The 21134-nt window shown below is 46.0% G+C and overlaps 3 protein-coding genes across 3 annotated transcripts in view; 2 read left to right on the forward strand and 1 right to left on the reverse strand.

Annotated features, from left to right (window-relative positions):
- Positions 1-16853, reverse strand: part of LOC129487373 (beta-defensin 103A) — a 215737-nt gene extending 198884 nt beyond the window's left edge. The window contains exon 1 of the mRNA XM_063637892.1: positions 16820-16853. The gene's annotated coding sequence lies outside the window, so the exon portion shown is untranslated. The remainder of the gene's footprint in view (positions 1-16819) is intronic.
- LOC129487186 (ubiquitin carboxyl-terminal hydrolase 17-like protein 22) lies at positions 715-2304 on the forward strand. The gene has a single exon (XM_055287805.2). It carries the CDS (start codon positions 715-717, stop codon positions 2302-2304), a length of 1590 nt encoding a protein of 529 aa, XP_055143780.2.
- On the forward strand, positions 4259-9233 carry LOC129486988 (ubiquitin carboxyl-terminal hydrolase 17-like protein 22). The gene has a single exon (XM_063637783.1). The coding sequence runs from the start codon at positions 5475-5477 to the stop codon at positions 7062-7064; it is 1590 nt and encodes a 529-aa protein (XP_063493853.1). The 5' UTR covers positions 4259-5474; the 3' UTR covers positions 7065-9233.
- Positions 16854-21134: the final 4281 nt, after the last annotated feature.

A 21134-nucleotide genomic window follows, 5' to 3' on the forward strand; every position in this document is an offset into this window, starting at 1 on the left:
CCCACTGGCAGGTAATTTCACTCGGATATAGAATCACTAGGCTGGACATGGAAAGATTATCGCTGGAAGGTCTATTTGATTCCACGTATCTCTCCTTTCTTATGAAGGAAAAAATACGCGGTGCTAATTACTAGAATTCATTGACTATTCTCAAGTCAGAAAGCGCACTTCTGACTTCTTGTCCTTCAATCGCTGAAAGGATGATGGTATCTGCCAAAAGCACGTACTTGGAAGTACATCCCAGCACAAACACACACACACACACACACACGCACGCACACACACACACACACACACACGCACACACAGAGTTTCACAGGTAAAGATTTCTTCCCTGACATTGCTTTACCTATAATAAGGCAACTGTGTGGCCACTGTCCTAACCCGCTTACACTCATATTATATGTGCCTATCATCCTGAGGAGTAATTGGATTCAGGTGTTCTAGAAATCATGATGTGGGCTGTGTCTGTTGAATTCCCAGGAATGCAGGGGGACACACCCTGTGACTCATTCCTTAATTGAGTGCTGATATTTGATTGGTTTATCGTGAACCGGATGGGTGGGTGGGGTGTTCGGGGCTGGTGGAGATGAGTTATTTAAGGGCTGATGCGGCCAGAGGGCTCGTCGTTTGAAGACTCTCTCGGAAGAGATAGCGTCTCTCTGCAACCTGCGGTCCCAGCAGAGAAACCCTGTGATCCCTGTTCCAGGCGACATGGAGCACGACTCACTCTCCTCGGGGGGTGAGTGGCACTTCAACCGCTTTTCAAAACTCACATCTTCTCGGCCACATGCAGCTTTTGCTGAAATCCAGCGGACTTCTCTCCCTGAGAAGTCACCACTCTCATCTGAGACCCGTGTCCACCCCTGTGATGATTTGGCTCCTGTGGCAAGACAGCTTGCTCCCAGGGAGAAGCTTCCTCTGAGTAGCAGGGGACCTGCTGCGGTGGGGGCTGGGCTCCAGAATATGGGAAATACCTGCTACGTGAATGCTTCCCTGCAGTGCCTGACATACACACCGCCCCTTGCCAACTACATGCTGTCCCGGGAGCACTCTCAAACTTGTCATCGTCACAAGTGCTGCATGCTCTGTACTATGCAAGCTCACATCACACGGGCCCTCCACCGTCCGGGCCATGTCATCCAGCCCTCACAGGCATTGGCTGCTGGCTTCCATAGAGGCAAGCAGGAAGATGCCCATGAATTTCTCATGTTCACTGTGGATGCCATGAAAAAGGCATGCCTTCCCGGGCACAAGCAGGTAGATCCTCACTCTAAGGACACCACCCTCATCCACCAAATATTTGGAGGGTACTGGAGATCTCAAATCAAGTGTCTCCACTGCCAGGGCATTTCAGACACCTTTGACCCTTACCTGGACATCGCCCTGGATATCCAGGCAGCTCAGAGTGTGAAGCAAGCTTTGGAACAGTTGGTGAAGCCCGAAGAACTCAATGGAGAGAATGCCTATCATTGTGGTCTTTGTCTCCAGAAGGCGCCTGCCTCCAAGACGTTAACTTTACACACTTCTGCCAAGGTCCTCATCCTCGTATTGAAGAGATTCTCCGATGTCACGGGCAACAAACTTGCCAAGAATGTGCAATATCCTGAGTGCCTTGACATGCAGCCATACATGTCTCAGCAGAACACAGGACCTCTTGTCTATGTCCTCTACGCTGTGCTGGTCCACGCTGGGTGGAGTTGTCACAACGGACATTACTTCTCTTATGTCAAAGCTCAAGAAGGCCAGTGGTATAAAATGGATGATGCCGAGGTCACTGCTTCTGGCATCACTTCTGTCCTGAGTCAACAGGCCTATGTCCTCTTTTATATCCAGAAGAGTGAATTGGAAAGACACAGTGAGGGTGTGTCAAGAGGCAGGGAACCAAGAGCCCTTGGCCCTGCAGACACAGACAGGCGAGCAACGCAAGGAGAGCTCAACAGAGACCCCTGCCTCCAGGCACCCGAGTTGGACGAGCACTCGGTGGAAAGAGACACTCAGGAAAGCACCTTAGACCACTGGAAATTCCTCCAAGAGCAAAACAAAACGAAGCCTGAGTTCAACGTCAGAAAAGTCGAAGGTACCCTGCCTCCCAACGTAGTTGTGATTCATCAATCAAAATACAAGTGTGGCACCAAAAACCATCATCCTGAACAGCAAAGCTCCCTGCTAAACCTCTCTTCGACGAACCCGACAGATCAGGAATCCGTCAACACTGGCACACTCGCTTCTCGGCAAGGGAGGACCAGGAGATCCAAAGGGAAGAACAAACACAGCAGCAGGGCTCTGCTTCTGTGCCAGTGATCTCAGTGGAAGTGCTGACCCACACGTAGGGGTGCACACACACACACACACACACACACACCCGGGCGCACACACACAGACACACACACACACAAATACACCCACAAGCGCGCACGGAATCACACAGGCACCCACACAAACACCTACACCGTCAGTCCTTCACAAAGCAATGAGGAGCCCAAGTATCTGCCTGTACAACGGGGACAACTGGATAGTGATGGCTGCGTCTCAGGATGAGCCCACACATGGGAAACATCAAGTTTTGGGGTCGTGAGTCTTCCCAACCTGTGGAGGGCCTCTCTGTGTGTTTGCGTTCACGGTAGATGACATTCAGTGTGCATTTCTAAACATGACATATTGACGTGTGGGTTTGCCTGTCAGGTTATTGCAGGGGACTGGGTTTACTATTTTCTCTTCGGGTGTGTTCCATCCGTCAGCTGTTGGTCGGCAGGATGAAGGTGAAATTATGCTAATGCGGGACATCTGTGGATCATTCTCGCCACCTTGAATAGTGGAAACTGGAATGCATTTGGAAGACAGGAAGGGTGTTCTTCGTTGGTACCCTGGCTCGCCGTTTTTACGTTGGTTTTTGAATGGACCTCAGGCGCCCTAGGACTTGTGCTCTCGGTGGAACCGACATAACGCCGGAAACTCACAGACCGACTTGCCTGTTTCACGGTGTCCACTTCCAACGAATTGAAATGAAAAATTTTCCCACGGGCATGTAAGTCGTTTGGAAGGAAGTCGTAGGGATAACAAAGGAAATCAAACACAGGAGTGTGTGTATTCAACTAAAACCACATCAGAAAGCCCTGAAGTAAATCTCATTTGGTGTGTTTACAAATGGCATTTGGGGAGATTGCAGGTCAGGCGTCCAGCTGCGAAAGCTGCATCTCTGAAGCACAGTCCCTGTCCTGTCATCAGACTTCTTTATCCGACGTGGTGTTTCAGTGGAAATGATTGCGGGAAATGGCCCCTTCCTTTTCTGTATTTGCTGATGAGATTTCACGGTCCCTTTCTCGTTAGGTGCAGTGACCAAAGTTGACCAACCCCTGAGGAAAGTTGTCCAGGGCACAACTCAGGGCTCCGTAGAACCACAGAATCTTGGGGGCAACCCTGCTCGAGCACCCAAGTGCGCATACCAACAGGGTCTCTGTGTGACGTTGTGTGAAAACTACAGTGTGATGAGCATGATTCGCAGACAGGTTATCGATTGGGATCACCTCTAAATCAGTTATGAGCATTAAAGGACACCCATGCCCAGGTCCCGCCTCCAGGAAGAAGACCCTCCAGCGTTTTGTGTGAAGCCATGGCATCTGGATTCCTCATGCTTCTGGGGATCATTCTCCTGGAAATGGTGGCTCCTTTCTCCCTGTGGAGCGTCTTTCTAAGCAGTGCTCCTTTCTTCCCCCAGGATGCTTTACCTCTGGCACGGGAAGCCTTCTGATTGAGCACGCCTGGCCTCATGAAAAGACAAGGGAAAGAAACGGGGCCAAAGGTCACAGTCCTCTCATTCCACCATCCTCCTTGAAACCATCCCAATTTCACGGGCCCAGAGGCCAGGGCTGTGTGTTTACACCTCGAGGCCTCGGCACCGGGCCTAAATTCTGCCCCGTTTCTTCCTGTCTAACACATTTTGGGAAAATCCCTAGAGCCAGGATCTTCATTCCTGCTAAGCTAGGGAGCCTGCAGACACACCCAAATTCTGTCCCTCTTAGTTCAGGGAACATGTCCACTTTCATCATCATTCAAATTTGCACCAAATGTGCTAACTGCAATTCCACCACACAATGCGTGACCACAAGTGGAGGCAACATCTCAGATCCTGAACAATTGACGCAAGAATCCATGAGATACACGGCTTATTTTTGCCTTTTCCCACTGAAACGGGGGCCAGTGTTAACAATGTTAGACAATCCTCTGTTTCACTCCCTGTTTTTAAATGTCTCCGATGGTTTCTTCTTGAGACACGGCCTCACTCCCGCCACCCGGGCTTTTCTACGGGGTAGTTTTCCTTGTTTGCTTCTGTCAAATTTACAACTTTTTATTTCATCCCTATCAATTGTTGATCCATTAGCACATAGCTATGAAAATATTATCACCCATGCTGTGAGATACGTTGTTGTTATGTTCATCATTTCTTTAATAAACCGAAGCTTTTAGTTGGGATACCTTCTGATTTCTCAAGTTTTTTCTTTCATGTTTTCTTAAACTGCCGTCGTACGTCCGAAACCACCGGCTATACATTCTCATGACTATTTTTCTTTTCTGGCAAACACAAATTTGGGGAATGTCATCGATTAGTCTCTCGGTGATTGCATGATTTCCCGAAAGTGTTTCACACTCTACATTGTGCGCTGAGTATCTCCTCAAACTTCAGTGCAGGTTTCTACCACTTGATGCTTTATTATTTGGGAAGCTAGCTTCGGCAAGAGCATTTCATGCAAAGACTTGCCTTGTTCCCCACTGGCAGGTAATTTCACTCGGATATAGAATCACTAGGCTGGACATGGAAAGATTATCGCTGGAAGGTCTATTTGATTCCACGTATCTCTCCTTTCTTATGAAGGAAAAAATACGCGGTGCTAATTACTAGAATTCATTGACTATTCTCAAGTCAGAAAGCGCACTTCTGACTTCTTGTCCTTCAATCGCTGAAAGGATGATGGTATCTGCCAAAAGCACGTACTTGGAAGTACATCCCAGCACAAACACACACACACACACGCACGCACACACACACACACACACACACGCACACACAGAGTTTCACAGGTAAAGATTTCTTCCCTGACATTGCTTTACCTATAATAAGGCAACTGTGTGGCCACTGTCCTAACCCGCTTACACTCATATTATATGTGCCTATCATCCTGAGGAGTAATTGGATTCAGGTGTTCTAGAAATCATGATGTGGGCTGTGTCTGTTGAATTCCCAGGAATGCAGGGGGACACACCCTGTGACTCATTCCTTAATTGAGTGCTGATATTTGATTGGTTTATCGTGAACCGGATGGGTGGGTGGGGTGTTCGGGGCTGGTGGAGATGAGTTATTTAAGGGCTGATGCGGCCAGAGGGCTCGTCGTTTGAAGACTCTCTCGGAAGAGATAGCGTCTCTCTGCAACCTGCGGTCCCAGCAGAGAAACCCTGTGATCCCTGTTCCAGGCGACATGGAGCACGACTCACTCTCCTCGGGGGGTGAGTGGCACTTCAACCGCTTTTCAAAACTCACATCTTCTCGGCCACATGCAGCTTTTGCTGAAATCCAGCGGACTTCTCTCCCTGAGAAGTCACCACTCTCATCTGAGACCCGTGTCCACCCCTGTGATGATTTGGCTCCTGTGGCAAGACAGCTTGCTCCCAGGGAGAAGCTTCCTCTGAGTAGCAGGGGACCTGCTGCGGTGGGGGCTGGGCTCCAGAATATGGGAAATACCTGCTACGTGAATGCTTCCCTGCAGTGCCTGACATACACACCGCCCCTTGCCAACTACATGCTGTCCCGGGAGCACTCTCAAACTTGTCATCGTCACAAGTGCTGCATGCTCTGTACTATGCAAGCTCACATCACACGGGCCCTCCACCGTCCGGGCCATGTCATCCAGCCCTCACAGGCATTGGCTGCTGGCTTCCATAGAGGCAAGCAGGAAGATGCCCATGAATTTCTCATGTTCACTGTGGATGCCATGAAAAAGGCATGCCTTCCCGGGCACAAGCAGGTAGATCCTCACTCTAAGGACACCACCCTCATCCACCAAATATTTGGAGGGTACTGGAGATCTCAAATCAAGTGTCTCCACTGCCAGGGCATTTCAGACACCTTTGACCCTTACCTGGACATCGCCCTGGATATCCAGGCAGCTCAGAGTGTGAAGCAAGCTTTGGAACAGTTGGTGAAGCCCGAAGAACTCAATGGAGAGAATGCCTATCATTGTGGTCTTTGTCTCCAGAAGGCGCCTGCCTCCAAGACGTTAACTTTACACACTTCTGCCAAGGTCCTCATCCTCGTATTGAAGAGATTCTCCGATGTCACGGGCAACAAACTTGCCAAGAATGTGCAATATCCTGAGTGCCTTGACATGCAGCCATACATGTCTCAGCAGAACACAGGACCTCTTGTCTATGTCCTCTACGCTGTGCTGGTCCACGCTGGGTGGAGTTGTCACAACGGACATTACTTCTCTTATGTCAAAGCTCAAGAAGGCCAGTGGTATAAAATGGATGATGCCGAGGTCACTGCTTCTGGCATCACTTCTGTCCTGAGTCAACAGGCCTATGTCCTCTTTTATATCCAGAAGAGTGAATTGGAAAGACACAGTGAGGGTGTGTCAAGAGGCAGGGAACCAAGAGCCCTTGGCCCTGCAGACACAGACAGACGAGCAACGCAAGGAGAGCTCAACAGAGACCCCTGCCTCCAGGCACCCGAGTTGGACGAGCACTCGGTGGAAAGAGACACTCAGGAAAGCACCTTAGACCACTGGAAATTCCTCCAAGAGCAAAACAAAACGAAGCCTGAGTTCAACGTCAGAAAAGTCGAAGGTACCCTGCCTCCCAACGTAGTTGTGATTCATCAATCAAAATACAAGTGTGGCACCAAAAACCATCATCCTGAACAGCAAAGCTCCCTGCTAAACCTCTCTTCGACGAACCCGACAGATCAGGAATCCGTCAACACTGGCACACTCGCTTCTCGGCAAGGGAGGACCAGGAGATCCAAAGGGAAGAACAAACACAGCAGCAGGGCTCTGCTTCTGTGCCAGTGATCTCAGTGGAAGTGCTGACCCACACGTAGGGGTGCACACACACACACACACACACACACACCCGGGCGCACACACACAGACACACACACACACAAATACACCCACAAGCGCGCACGGAATCACACAGGCACCCACACAAACACCTACACCGTCAGTCCTTCACAAAGCAATGAGGAGCCCAAGTATCTGCCTGTACAACGGGGACAACTGGATAGTGATGGCTGCGTCTCAGGATGAGCCCACACATGGGAAACATCAAGTTTTGGGGTCGTGAGTCTTCCCAACCTGTGGAGGGCCTCTCTGTGTGTTTGCGTTCACGGTAGATGACATTCAGTGTGCATTTCTAAACATGACATATTGACGTGTGGGTTTGCCTGTCAGGTTATTGCAGGGGACTGGGTTTACTATTTTCTCTTCGGGTGTGTTCCATCCGTCAGCTGTTGGTCGGCAGGATGAAGGTGAAATTATGCTAATGCGGGACATCTGTGGATCATTCTCGCCACCTTGAATAGTGGAAACTGGAATGCATTTGGAAGACAGGAAGGGTGTTCTTCGTTGGTACCCTGGCTCGCCGTTTTTACGTTGGTTTTTGAATGGACCTCAGGCGCCCTAGGACTTGTGCTCTCGGTGGAACCCACATAACGCCGGAAACTCACAGACCGACTTGCCTGTTTCACGGTGTCCACTTCCAACGAATTGAAATGAAAAATTTTCCCACGGGCATGTAAGTCGTTTGGAAGGAAGTCGTAGGGATAACAAAGGAAATCAAACACAGGAGTGTGTGTATTCAACTAAAACCACATCAGAAAGCCCTGAAGTAAATCTCATTTGGTGTGTTTACAAATGGCATTTGGGGAGATTGCAGGTCAGGCGTCCAGCTGCGAAAGCTGCATCTCTGAAGCACAGTCCCTGTCCTGTCATCAGACTTCTTTATCCGACGTGGTGTTTCAGTGGAAATGATTGCGGGAAATGGCCCCTTCCTTTTCTGTATTTGCTGATGAGATTTCACGGTCCCTTTCTCGTTAGGTGCAGTGACCAAAGTTGACCAACCCCTGAGGAAAGTTGTCCAGGGCACAACTCAGGGCTCCGTAGAACCACAGAATCTTGGGGGCAACCCTGCTCGAGCACCCAAGTGCGCATACCAACAGGGTCTCTGTGTGACGTTGTGTGAAAACTACAGTGTGATGAGCATGATTCGCAGACAGGTTATCGATTGGGATCACCTCTAAATCAGTTATGAGCATTAAAGGACACCCATGCCCAGGTCCCGCCTCCAGGAAGAAGACCCTCCAGCGTTTTGTGTGAAGCCACGGCATCTGGATTCCTCATGCTTCTGGGGATCATTCTCCTGGAAATGGTGGCTCCTTTCTCCCTGTGGAGCGTCTTTCTAAGCAGTGCTCCTTTCTTCCCCCAGGACGCTTTACCTCTGGCACGGGAAGCCTTCTGATTGAGCACGCCTGGCCTCATGAAAAGACAAGGGAAAGAAACGGGGCCAAAGGTCACAGTCCTCTCATTCCACCATCCTCCTTGAAACCATCCCAATTTCACGGGCCCAGAGGCCAGGGCTGTGTGTTTACACCTCGAGGCCTCGGCACCGGGCCTAAATTCTGCCCCGTTTCTTCCTGTCTAACACATTTTGGGAAAATCCCTAGAGCCAGGATCTTCATTCCTGCTAAGCTAGGGAGCCTGCAGACACACCCAAATTCTGTCCCTCTTAGTTCAGGGAACATGTCCACTTTCATCATCATTCAAATTTGCACCAAATGTGCTAACTGCAATTCCACCACACAATGCGTGACCACAAGTGGAGGCAACATCTCAGATCCTGAACAATTGACGCAAGAATCCATGAGATACACGGCTTATTTTTGCCTTTTCCCACTGAAACGGGGGCCAGTGTTAACAATGTTAGACAATCCTCTGTTTCACTCCCTGTTTTTAAATGTCTCCGATGGTTTCTTCTTGAGACACGGCCTCACTCCCGCCACCCGGGCTTTTCTACGGGGTAGTTTTCCTTGTTTGCTTCTGTCAAATTTACAACTTTTTATTTCATCCCTATCAATTGTTGATCCATTAGCACATAGCTATGAAAATATTATCACCCATGCTGTGAGATACGTTGTTGTTATGTTCATCATTTCTTTAATAAACCGAAGCTTTTAGTTGGGATACCTTCTGATTTCTCAAGTTTTTTCTTTCATGTTTTCTTAAACTGCCGTCGTACGTCCGAAACCACCGGCTATACATTCTCATGACTATTTTTCTTTTCTGGCAAACACAAATTTGGGGAATGTCATCGATTAGTCTCTCGGTGATTGCATGATTTCCCGAAAGTGTTTCACACTCTACATTGTGCGCTGAGTATCTCCTCAAACTTCAGTGCAGGTTTCTACCACTTGATGCTTTATTATTTGGGAAGCTAGCTTCGGCAAGAGCATTTCATGCAAAGACTTGCCTTGTTCCCCACTGGCAGGTAATTTCACTCGGATATAGAATCACTAGGCTGGACATGGAAAGATTATCGCTGGAAGGTCTATTTGATTCCACGTATCTCTCCTTTCTTATGAAGGAAAAAATACGCGGTGCTAATTACTAGAATTCATTGACTATTCTCAAGTCAGAAAGCGCACTTCTGACTTCTTGTCCTTCAATCGCTGAAAGGATGATGGTATCTGCCAAAAGCACGTACTTGGAAGTACATCCCAGCACAAACACACACACACACACACACGCACGCACACACACACACACACACACACGCACACACAGAGTTTCACAGGTAAAGATTTCTTCCCTGACATTGCTTTACCTATAATAAGGCAACTGTGTGGCCACTGTCCTAACCCGCTTACACTCATATTATATGTGCCTATCATCCTGAGGAGTAATTGGATTCAGGTGTTCTAGAAATCATGATGTGGGCTGTGTCTGTTGAATTCCCAGGAATGCAGGGGGACACACCCTGTGACTCATTCCTTAATTGAGTGCTGATATTTGATTGGTTTATCGTGAACCGGATGGGTGGGTGGGGTGTTCGGGGCTGGTGGAGATGAGTTATTTAAGGGCTGATGCGGCCAGAGGGCTCGTCGTTTGAAGACTCTCTCGGAAGAGATAGCGTCTCTCTGCAACCTGCGGTCCCAGCAGAGAAACCCTGTGATCCCTGTTCCAGGCGACATGGAGCACGACTCACTCTCCTCGGGGGGTGAGTGGCACTTCAACCGCTTTTCAAAACTCACATCTTCTCGGCCACATGCAGCTTTTGCTGAAATCCAGCGGACTTCTCTCCCTGAGAAGTCACCACTCTCATCTGAGACCCGTGTCCACCCCTGTGATGATTTGGCTCCTGTGGCAAGACAGCTTGCTCCCAGGGAGAAGCTTCCTCTGAGTAGCAGGGGACCTGCTGCGGTGGGGGCTGGGCTCCAGAATATGGGAAATACCTGCTACGTGAATGCTTCCCTGCAGTGCCTGACATACACACCGCCCCTTGCCAACTACATGCTGTCCCGGGAGCACTCTCAAACTTGTCATCGTCACAAGTGCTGCATGCTCTGTACTATGCAAGCTCACATCACACGGGCCCTCCACCGTCCGGGCCATGTCATCCAGCCCTCACAGGCATTGGCTGCTGGCTTCCATAGAGGCAAGCAGGAAGATGCCCATGAATTTCTCATGTTCACTGTGGATGCCATGAAAAAGGCATGCCTTCCCGGGCACAAGCAGGTAGATCCTCACTCTAAGGACACCACCCTCATCCACCAAATATTTGGAGGGTACTGGAGATCTCAAATCAAGTGTCTCCACTGCCAGGGCATTTCAGACACCTTTGACCCTTACCTGGACATCGCCCTGGATATCCAGGCAGCTCAGAGTGTGAAGCAAGCTTTGGAACAGTTGGTGAAGCCCGAAGAACTCAATGGAGAGAATGCCTATCATTGTGGTCTTTGTCTCCAGAAGGCGCCTGCCTCCAAGACGTTAACTTTACACACTTCTGCCAAGGTCCTCATCCTCGTATTGAAGAGATTCTCCGATGTCACGGGCAACAAACTTGCCAAGAATGTGCAATATCCTGAGTGCCTTGACATGCAGCCATACATGTCTCAGCAGAACACAGGACCTCTTGTCTATGTCCTCTACGCTGTGCTGGTCCACGCTGGGTGGTGTTGTCACAACGGACATTAATTCTCTGATGTCAAACTCAAGAAGGCCAGTGGTATAAAATGGATGGTGACCAGGTCACTGCCTCTGGCATCACTTCTGTCCTGAGTCAACAGGCCTATGACCTCTTTTACATCCAGAAGAGTGAATTAGGAAGACCCTGTTACAGTGTGTCTATAGGCAGGGAACCAAGTGCTCTTTGCGGTGAAGACAAGTGAATTGTGTTTGAAGTAAAATGTCATTAATGCTACTCGGAGCAGATTATTTATTTGTCTCACTTTGTAATCTGTCAATGAGGTTTAACGAATATCAATGCCTAGTGCCTACTCCCAAGAGATGAGAACTTCCAGTGTCTTGTGTGCAACCGTGGCATCTGGATTCCTCATGATTCTGAAGATAATTCTCCTTAACCCACAACATTTCAGAATCACTGCCAGTGTTGGAAACAGATAACACATCAGTCCCTTGCTCTCTCTTTTCTCTTCACTTAAGAAAACTCTCACTTGTACCAAGGAAAATCCTAGGGTTTACTAGGGAGGAGGAGTTTTCTCAGGAGTGAAAATGGTGGCTCCTTCCTCCCTGTCAAGTCTCTTCCTCAGGATTGCCCCTTTGTCTCTCAGTACTCTGTTTTTGAAGCCCGATATGCCCCCTGGTTGAGCACACCTGGCCTATGAAGGAATAAGGAGAAGGAATGCCTCCAAAGACTGTACTATGCTCATTCCACCATCGCCTCTGACACTATCCTGACTTCATGAGCCCTGGGTCAGAAGCAGTTTCTTTACACCTGTAGGCCTTGCCTCATGGCCTAAATATGTCCCCATTTCTTACATCTTATAAATTTTGACAAAACCCTCAGAGCCTAGATCTTCATTCTCATAGGCCAAAGGGAGATACACCAGAATTCTGTCCGTCTGAGACTGCAGGACATCTTAGCTTCCATCAACATGAAATTTTGCACCAAATATAGTTACTGCAGGTACACCTCACAATGCATAAATGGAAGTTCAGACAACATCTCAGACTCTGTACAATTTTTGGCCAAGCTCATTTGGTTTGACAATGGTTTTACTCTTTAAATCAGTTATGAGAACACTTAGGATTCATATTATTTAGTCTTTTAATCAGTCTGTTATTATTTTCAATGTATTTCCTAGACTTTAGTTTAATATTTCTGATAAACTTTGATGCAAAAATTCTCAATATAATAGTGGCAAACCAAATCCAGCAACATATCAAAAAGCTTATCCACCAAGATCAAGTCAGCTTCATCCCTTTGGTGCAAGGCTGGTTCAACATATGCAAATCAATAAACGTAATTCACCATGTAAACAGAGCTAAAGACAAAAACCCCATGATTATTTCAGTAGACTCAGAAAAGGTCTTTGATAAAATTCGACATTCCTTTATGTTAAAAACTTCATGAAACTAGGTATTGATGGAACATACCTCAAAATAATAAGAGCCATTTATGACAAACACACAGCCAATATCATATTGAATAGGCAAAAGCTGGAAGCATTCCATTTGAAATTCGGCACATGGCAAGGATGCCCTCTCTCACCACTCCTGATCAATATAGTACTGGAAGTTCTGGCCAAGGCAATCAGGCAAGAGAAAGAAATAAATCATATTCAAATAGTAAAAGAGGAAGTTGAACTGTATTTGTTTGCAGATGACATGATCCTATATCTATAAAATCCCATCAACTCAGCCTGAAAGATTCTTAAGTTTATAAGTAACTTCGGTAAAGTCTCAAGATACAAAATCAGTGTGCAAATATCACAAGCATTCTGATACACCAACAATAGACAGGAAGAGAGCCAAATCACAAATGAATTCCCATTTACAATTGCTACGAAGAGTATAAAATACCTAAGAATACAGCTAACAAGGCAAATGAAGGATCTCTTCAAGGAGAGCTACAAACTACTACACTCAAGGAAATAAGAGAGGACACAAACAAATGGAAAAGCATTCCATGCTCATAGTTAAGAAGAATCAATATCAAGAAAATGGCCATACTTCCCAAAGTAATTCATAAATTCAATGCTATTCCCATAAACTACCACGGACATTGTTTAAAAAATTAGAAAAAACTACTTCAAAATTCATATGGAACGAAAAAAGAACCCATATACCCAGGACAACCCTAAGCAAAAATAACAAAGTTAGAGACATCATGCTACCTGACTTCATACTATATTACAAGGCTACAGTAACCCAACAGCATGGTAGTGGTACAAAACAGACACATAGACCAATGGAATGGAATAGAGATATCAGAAATAAGATTGCACATCTACAACCATTTTATTTTTGATGAAAACAAGCAATGGGGAAAGGATTCCCTATTTAATAATAAATGGTGCTTGAAAAACTGGCTAGACATATGCAGAAAACTGAAATTGTACCCCTTCCTTACACCTTATACAAAAATGAACTGAAAATGGATTAAAGACTTAAATGTAAAACCCAAAACTATAAAAAATCCAACTCCATATAAAAGTGGGCAAAAGCTGTGTGCAGTGGCTCCTGCCTGTAATCCCAGCAGTTTGGGAGGGTGAAGTGGGCAGATAACTTGAGGCCAGAAGTTCAAGATCAGCCTGGCCAAGCTGGTGAAACCATGTCTCTACTGAAAATACAATAAATTAGCCAGGTGTGGTGGCGGGGGCCTGTAATCCCAACTACTCAGGAGCCTGAGAGAGAAGAATCACCTGAATCTGGGAGGCAGAGGTTGCAGTAACCCGAGATTGTGCCACTGAACTCCACCCTGAGTGACAGAGCAAGACTCTGTCTTAAAAAATAAAAATTTAAAAATTTAAAAAGTGGGCAAAGGACATGAACAGACATTTCTCAAAAGAAGACATTTATGAAGCCAACAAACATATGAAAAAAAAAGCCCAACATTACTGATCATTAGAGAAATACAAATCAAAACCATAGTGAGATACCATCTCATGCCAGTCAGAATGGTGATTATTAAAAAGTCAAAAAACAACAGATGCTGGTGAGACTGTGGGGAAATAGGAACACTTTTACACTGTTGGTGCGAATGAAAGTTACTTCAACCACTGTGGAAGACTGTGGTGATTTTTCAAAGACCTAGAATCAGAAATACCATTTGACCCAGCAATCCCATTACTGGGTATATACCCAAAGGAATATAAATTCTTATATTATAAAGATACATGCATGCGTATGTTCATTGCAGCACTATTCAAAATAGCAAAGACATGGAATCAACTCAAATGCCCATCAATGATAGAGTGGATACAGAAAATTTGATACATATACACCATGGAATACTATGCAGCCATAAAAAGGAATGAGATCATGTCCTTTGCAGGGACATGGATGAAGCTGGAAGCCACTATTCTGAGCAAACTAACGCAAGAACTGAAAACCAAATACACATGTTCTCACTTATAAGTGGGAAATGAACAATGAGAGAACATAGACACAGGGAGGGGAACAACACACACTGGAGCCTGTCTGGGGGTGAGTGGGTAGGGAGTGCATCAGGATAAATAGCTAATACATGTGGGCTGAATATCTAGGTGATTTCTTGATAGGTACAGCAAACCACCATGGCACGCATTTACCTATGTAACAAATGTGCACATCCTGCACATGTATCCCAGAACTTAAAACGAAATAAAATAAAATTTTAAAAAACTTTATTTTTTCTAACCTTCCAAAATGCAGGGATTACAGGCATGAGCCACTGTTCCTGGCCCTGTTTTAACATATCTGAACAAGATTTAAGACATCAGTTTGAAAAGAGCCCCTCTAGTGGTCCAGTCAAAGCAAAAGCAAACTTCTCAAAAGCAAAAGCTACAGAGGTTTTGGGGATGCTCAAGGTATTTTGCTTGTCGACTTTCTGCAGGATCAAAGCACCATAACATCTGCTTACTAGGAGAGTTCTTAGAGAAATTTAGCAAATACTTTTGCAGAAAAGCTCCCTGTGAAGCCTCACTAGAGAGTCCCTCTGCACCACAACAACACTTCTGTTCCTTCCTCTCATCAAATATGAGTAATTTTACAAGAGTTTTCATGGGAAATTATTAGGCATCAACATTACAGTCCTGATTTGGTTTCTTCTGACTTTTTTCCCTAATCTTAAAATAACTGTAAAGGGCACCCATTTTTCTTTAGTTAATAATGGAAGACTGCATTGACATGGTTAAATTCTCATTACCCTCAGTTCTTTAGCAATGGACTGAATGGCTGGGATCATCCCTTAATGGAGTGTCTTGACCTCAGTAGAGCTTATATTGAGAAATAAAGTTTATATTTATATTTTTATTTTTAATTCCATTTTTCACTGACATTTTTAAATCCCTTCACAATTCACGTTTGTCTCAAAGGTATTTAAATTTAGAAATCTTATCAAGTGTGAAATAAAATTATATATAGAAAGGGAGAACAGAATCTATAAATATGCATGTTTGTGTACATACATCCATATACATACATATGTGTGTGCATGCAGTAATTTTATTCTCCTAAAGCAATGCCTCTGCCTTCCACCCTCACTGCACATGTCCTAGTCCTGTGATGTCCCTGGAACTGAGCACCTGATTTCCTTCTCTGCCTCCCACGTGAACAGGGAATAGAAATGGAAACCACGCTCTGTGGTTGCTGTTGTGAAAATCCATGTTCCCCACAGGCTGAGTTTGGCATCTTACATTCCAGTTCCCATTGTAAAAAAGCAAGCAACAAACAAAAACTACAAAAGAAAAAATGAAATATTTGAAAGTCTAGAGCCACAGAGGTTCCGAATCCACCCACTGCCCGCAGTGACCTCCACCGCCCTCCAGGCCTGAGGGCCGTTATGCCTGAACAGCCTGCCTCTTCACCATCCACGCAGAAAAGTGACCTTAAACTTCAATAGCTATTACTCTGTTCCACAAGGAACAAGGTCAACATTCAAAGTCAGTGGTCTGACAACTCTAAGCTTTGGCTGGAAAGTATTGGAAACATTTAACGTGCAGTGGATGAAGCAGCCCAGCCCCACTGCACACAACACACTCGCAGGAACTCAAAGGAGAAGACTCAGGATCCACTGGGTGGAAGTGAGGACAGACCCAGAAACACAGGGGGTGGGGGGGGTCAAACCAGGAAGGCTCAGGCCCTGACCTCCTCCTAGGCCCTGCCCCTCTAGAACTCACAGTTTTTTCTGACCTGGAAGTGGATTTCACTGATGGAAAAGAAATTCAGTATTTCTGGTCCAGCCCAGTAAGCTGCTCCCGTTGCCCAGCCTTCCACACCCCTGCAGATGTCACAATCCCTGCAACCACTAACCTGACAAGGGAGCTATGAATCGCCTGGAGACGGTCCTAGGCCTGCACCCCCGTGATGGGGTCCAGGGTCTGTGTCCATTTCTGGTTAAAATTGCTGTAAGGCTAGTTGCTGTCTTGGCCTTCCCTGCTTCCTGTATGTTCACTTCTCCCCTCCTCACCCCATGTGAAACTTTTACTCAGGAGATGGATTCTCACCCCTCTTGGAACATCAAGGACAGCGCCAGGACACCACACCATCCCCTTGACCCCGGGATTCTGTAGACCTGAGTCTTCTCCTGAGGTCCCCTCCCTCCCTACCTCATTTTTTCCATACTTCTGGGGTCTGAGCCTGCTACACCTCAGGCTTCCTCTTCACAGTCACAGACGGGGAGCCCCCTTCATCCTTGGGCTCTGGCCACAGTTCACCTGCTGCAGGACACTCAGCAGCTTTCAGTAGCTCATCCAGACAACCAGTTGGAAGTGGGATTTCCTGGAAGGAAAGCAGGAACCCAGAATTACACTGAATTCTAACACCAGGGCCCAGATTCCCCTTCTGCATGGGACACTAAGATGCAAACACTACATAGGCACTTAATGCTCAGCTGTCCTTCTAACATCTGGTCCAGTTGTGTCCCTCCTCCTTGGAATATCGCAGAAAACATATCTCCACCTACAGTTGTTTGAAGGCATCATCCTATGTGATTCCAGACCATCAGGGGATGCAATGGGTCCTCACCAGTATTTCCACTCTGCTTGGAAGACTTAGAAAATCCTGAGGCTGCTCAGAGTGTTAGATTCCCATCTCTGTGTTTCAGTAAAACTTCAGTCTTCCCCGGACAAGTGAGGAGACAGAAAATGTCTAATCTCTGGCACATCTTTTGTAAGCAATGGCGGCTCCCAGGAATCAAAACTATCAACGAATATATTTTTGAGACTCTGGTCAAAAGAAGAGTCATCCTGCAGTTTCAGGTAGGATAGAGTGGTTCTGTGACTCCTGAGGTGATTTTGAAAAGATCTTGATTCTCAGAAGGACCAAGGAGGGCATTTCTGGTATTTCCAGGCCAGGAAGAGTGACTGATGGACCTCCAGTGTTACTTGGAAAACTTTTTGTTGGACAGCTTTGTAATCAGAGGATCTTGCTTTGGCTTTCAGGCCTTCACATAGGTTATTTAGATCATGGAAGTGCTTCTGCATTTCTGCATAGGCTCAGGATGCCTTCTCAAGTCGTCCCTGCAATTATGAGACAGTTGCTATCTCCAGAGGTCACTTAGAATAATACAAGAGGCTTCACCTTCAAAGGGACACCAGACAATATAGCCACAGTTCAGCCAAGATTATCCGTATTTACATACCTGTAAAGTAACACTCCTAGTTATCTCCATTAACTTGGACATCTTTCGTGAATAGGGAAACTCTAGTGATTGTTACATAACAGCTGCCACAAAAATTAACCAATAAAAAAAATGATAAATGAAAAATAATTAATAATCATGATAATGAACACAATGACCTAAAGAGTATGAATTTTAATACTGGTGAGAATATGAACATAAGGATATAAAAATTAATGTGGAGATTCTCCTAAATATATGAAAACTTCACAAATTGGGTCCTTCTTGTGTAATCTGGAGTCACAGTCAAAGAATTTCTCTACGAAATGTGTTCCATGATGGCAAACATCAAAAACGGGAGGTGAAAGAAAAGCAAGCTGCAGAAGACCATGGACTAATATGAACACTTGTGTTCAAACCTCTCTCATCAAGAACTACCAGCCAGAGGTGAAGGGACTCTGGTTTGTGTCCTGCCTACCACTGGGCACACAAAAGCTTTCAGTAGTGCAACCAGATGGCTGGTTTGGCCTGGCTCCCTGCAAAGAAGGCACGTCTCCGATCCCCACCAGCCCACCAGTCCTGGAACTCAGAACTCTACATGCAGTAAACATGAAGCTCCAACTCCATAGCTGACTTTACCTCCTTACTGTCCTTCTGCCATCTGGTGTTTCAGGTGCTCTCCAGATCTGGACTTTTTGGCTCCCCTACCTTTACCAAGTGAACTCAGGATGTATCATTCTCAGTCTTCTCCTGCCAGTCCAAGGTGAAACTCACCAATACAGGCATACCCTGGATGGGCTTCCTTGGACTATTTAGAAAACAATGAGCTTGCTAGCGGGTGGTGTGAGCTCTAGGAATAGAGTTACAGTCTCCCATGGAAACCTGAGAGGACTTAGAATATTCCTAAAGGCCTAAGCAGTCCAATCTGTCCTGGAAACATCAGGAATGGTATACTCGGTCTTCTGGAGGCTCCAAAATTTTTCTAAATAAACTCAGAGGTTACAGAACCATTTTTCTCTTGGGAACTGAAGTGGAGTTATTTCCCTTCTGCCAGCATCTCACTTTTTTTTTCTCTAAGTTAGCTTTTGAGCCCAGAAGTAGGTATTCCTTGTATTTGATTTACACAGCGTGATTCCTAGAATGTCTGTGCCTCTGGATATTTTCTGCATTCACTCAGGTATTCACAAAATGCTGCAGTTCTACTGAAAATCTCCGAGATGACCATTTGATCACCTGAGTAACTTTAGAATGTGTCTTCTCTGGAAGCCCTGGAGCCTCCCTTCTGGTATTTCATCCATTACTGGTACCAAGTACCCAGGGTGAAACCCTCCATCAGACATTGTTTGCAATTCCAGTAAGGAGATGACACTAATGTGATGGGGCTCAAGAATCAGATGGTAGAAGACCAGCTTGGAGGTGAAGTCTCAGTAGGCTAGGGGCTTAATGTTTGATGCACAGCAGACTTCTGAGACTCAGGAGGCGGGTGTGGATCTGTCTGTCCAGAGCCTCTCACCTACAGTCTGGACCAGCTATTTCTTGGGGTGAACTACTGAAGGCTTTTGTATGACCTGTGTCAGGCAAGACTCTGGCCAGACCCTTTACCATAGTCCATTTGTAATGTATTTCCACGTGGCACAGGTATCTCCACTTTTGCCCAGGCTCTCATGTGACTCAGAATTATTCTCCCTACTGCCACTCTTCTCTGCCATCACAGAAGATATTTCAAGATGTAGCCCTAAGCTTCTCCTTCTAATCAATAACATGAGAGCTCGTATGGGAACATTGTCACAGGCTTACAGGAATATGTTCTTAAATATCTGCTTTTTTATTACTCTCTTCATTAAATTGACATTTATATCATCACCATTATGATTGTTACTAATGTTATTATTATATTGGTACAGTTCTTTATCATGGATATATTCATGGTAGTTTTTATGCAATGTTGAATAATTTTTTTATGTTCCTGAAGACTGTTGAATTTGCTGAAGATGATTAAAAGACAACCTTAAAACATAAATACCACAGCAACTCCAGGACTCCTACTGTACTGCCTGGTGTCCTATAGAAGAATGGGCTTCCTGAATTATTCTTTTATTTTTCAGGCAAGTCCCTATTCATACCAGCATAGGAGACTGATGAAGTGCACCCTCATCTTGCCATGGGCTCAGAAAGAATTCATACATATGCTTTATGTGATAGCAACTCTATGTGTAGGCCTGTGAGCCCTAGAATGCACTTTCTTTCACCAACTAGTCCACATAAAAATTTTCTAAGTCAAATCCTCCCTCCATACTTGGATAGGTCATGAATGGCTTTCTGTTACCCACCTAAGGTGAAGGGATATTGCTAAATCAGGTTTGTGGCCAAGAAACTTTTACCTGGAGTGGCAGGAGAGGGCCTATCTGTTCACCAGAGTGTCTGCAACATTTTCTTTTTTCTTCCTTTTTTTTTTTTTTTTGAGATAGAGTCTCGCTCTGTTGCCCAGGCTGGAGTCCAGTGGCGCGATCTTGCCTCGCTGCAACCTCCGACTCCCAGGTTCAAGCGATTCTCCTGCCTCAGCCTCCTGAGTAGCTGGGATTATAGCTGCGTGTCACCACGCCCGGCTAATTTTTGTATTTTTAGTAGAGAAGGGGTTTCACCATGTTAGTCAGACTGGTCTCAAACTCCTGACCTCATGAACCGCCTGCCTTGGCCTCCCAAAGTGCTGGGATTACAGGTGTAAGCCACCGCACCTGGCCTCTGCAACATTTTCTAAGTCAGTATAGAAGCTCTTTGAACCACCTTTTCAGTCAAAGAACTCATGAAAAAGTCCTCGAAGAACTTGTGACCTTCTGGAAATTGTCAAAATCTCTACAAGTGTCCAGAGTCATTTAGAGCTGTATTGCAAGCCACTAACTGGGTTCCACCATTATTAAAGCAAACGCAAAATATGCCATGCCCACCAAAAAAATCCAGAAGCCATGGTATTTAGCTGTTTCCATCTTTCTTGCCTCCTGCTGGTGGGAGAATACTGAGTGTCATGCCCTCCTACAGCCTCTGGAGGACATGCCAGTGCCTAGAGGTACCAGTAGAAAGGGGCCATGAAAGAGCAGATGACAGCCAGGTGGCTGGGAATCACATTGTCCTGTGGCTTATTGCTTGTCATGAACTCTGCCACTGGGCAACATGTGCAGGTCTGGACCCATGACTTCTCTGGATCCCTGCCGCATCAGCCAGCTGTCTTATCTCCTGAAAGCTGGTAGGTGTCGGTCAGCATGGTGTTCCAGGACCAGGGTTATATTAACATTCCCTCTTAGGCT

This window comes from Symphalangus syndactylus, chromosome 1 (assembly GCF_028878055.3).
Source record: "Symphalangus syndactylus isolate Jambi chromosome 1, NHGRI_mSymSyn1-v2.1_pri, whole genome shotgun sequence".
Classification (NCBI taxonomy): domain Eukaryota; kingdom Metazoa; phylum Chordata; class Mammalia; order Primates; family Hylobatidae; genus Symphalangus; species Symphalangus syndactylus.

What these genes read in the sequence shown, in the direction of transcription:
- LOC129486988 (XM_063637783.1), top strand. Translation starts at nt 5,475, where the DNA reads ATGGAGCACGACTCACTCTCCTCGGGGGGTGAGTGGCACTTCAACCGC.
- LOC129487186 (XM_055287805.2), top strand. Translation starts at nt 715, where the DNA reads ATGGAGCACGACTCACTCTCCTCGGGGGGTGAGTGGCACTTCAACCGC.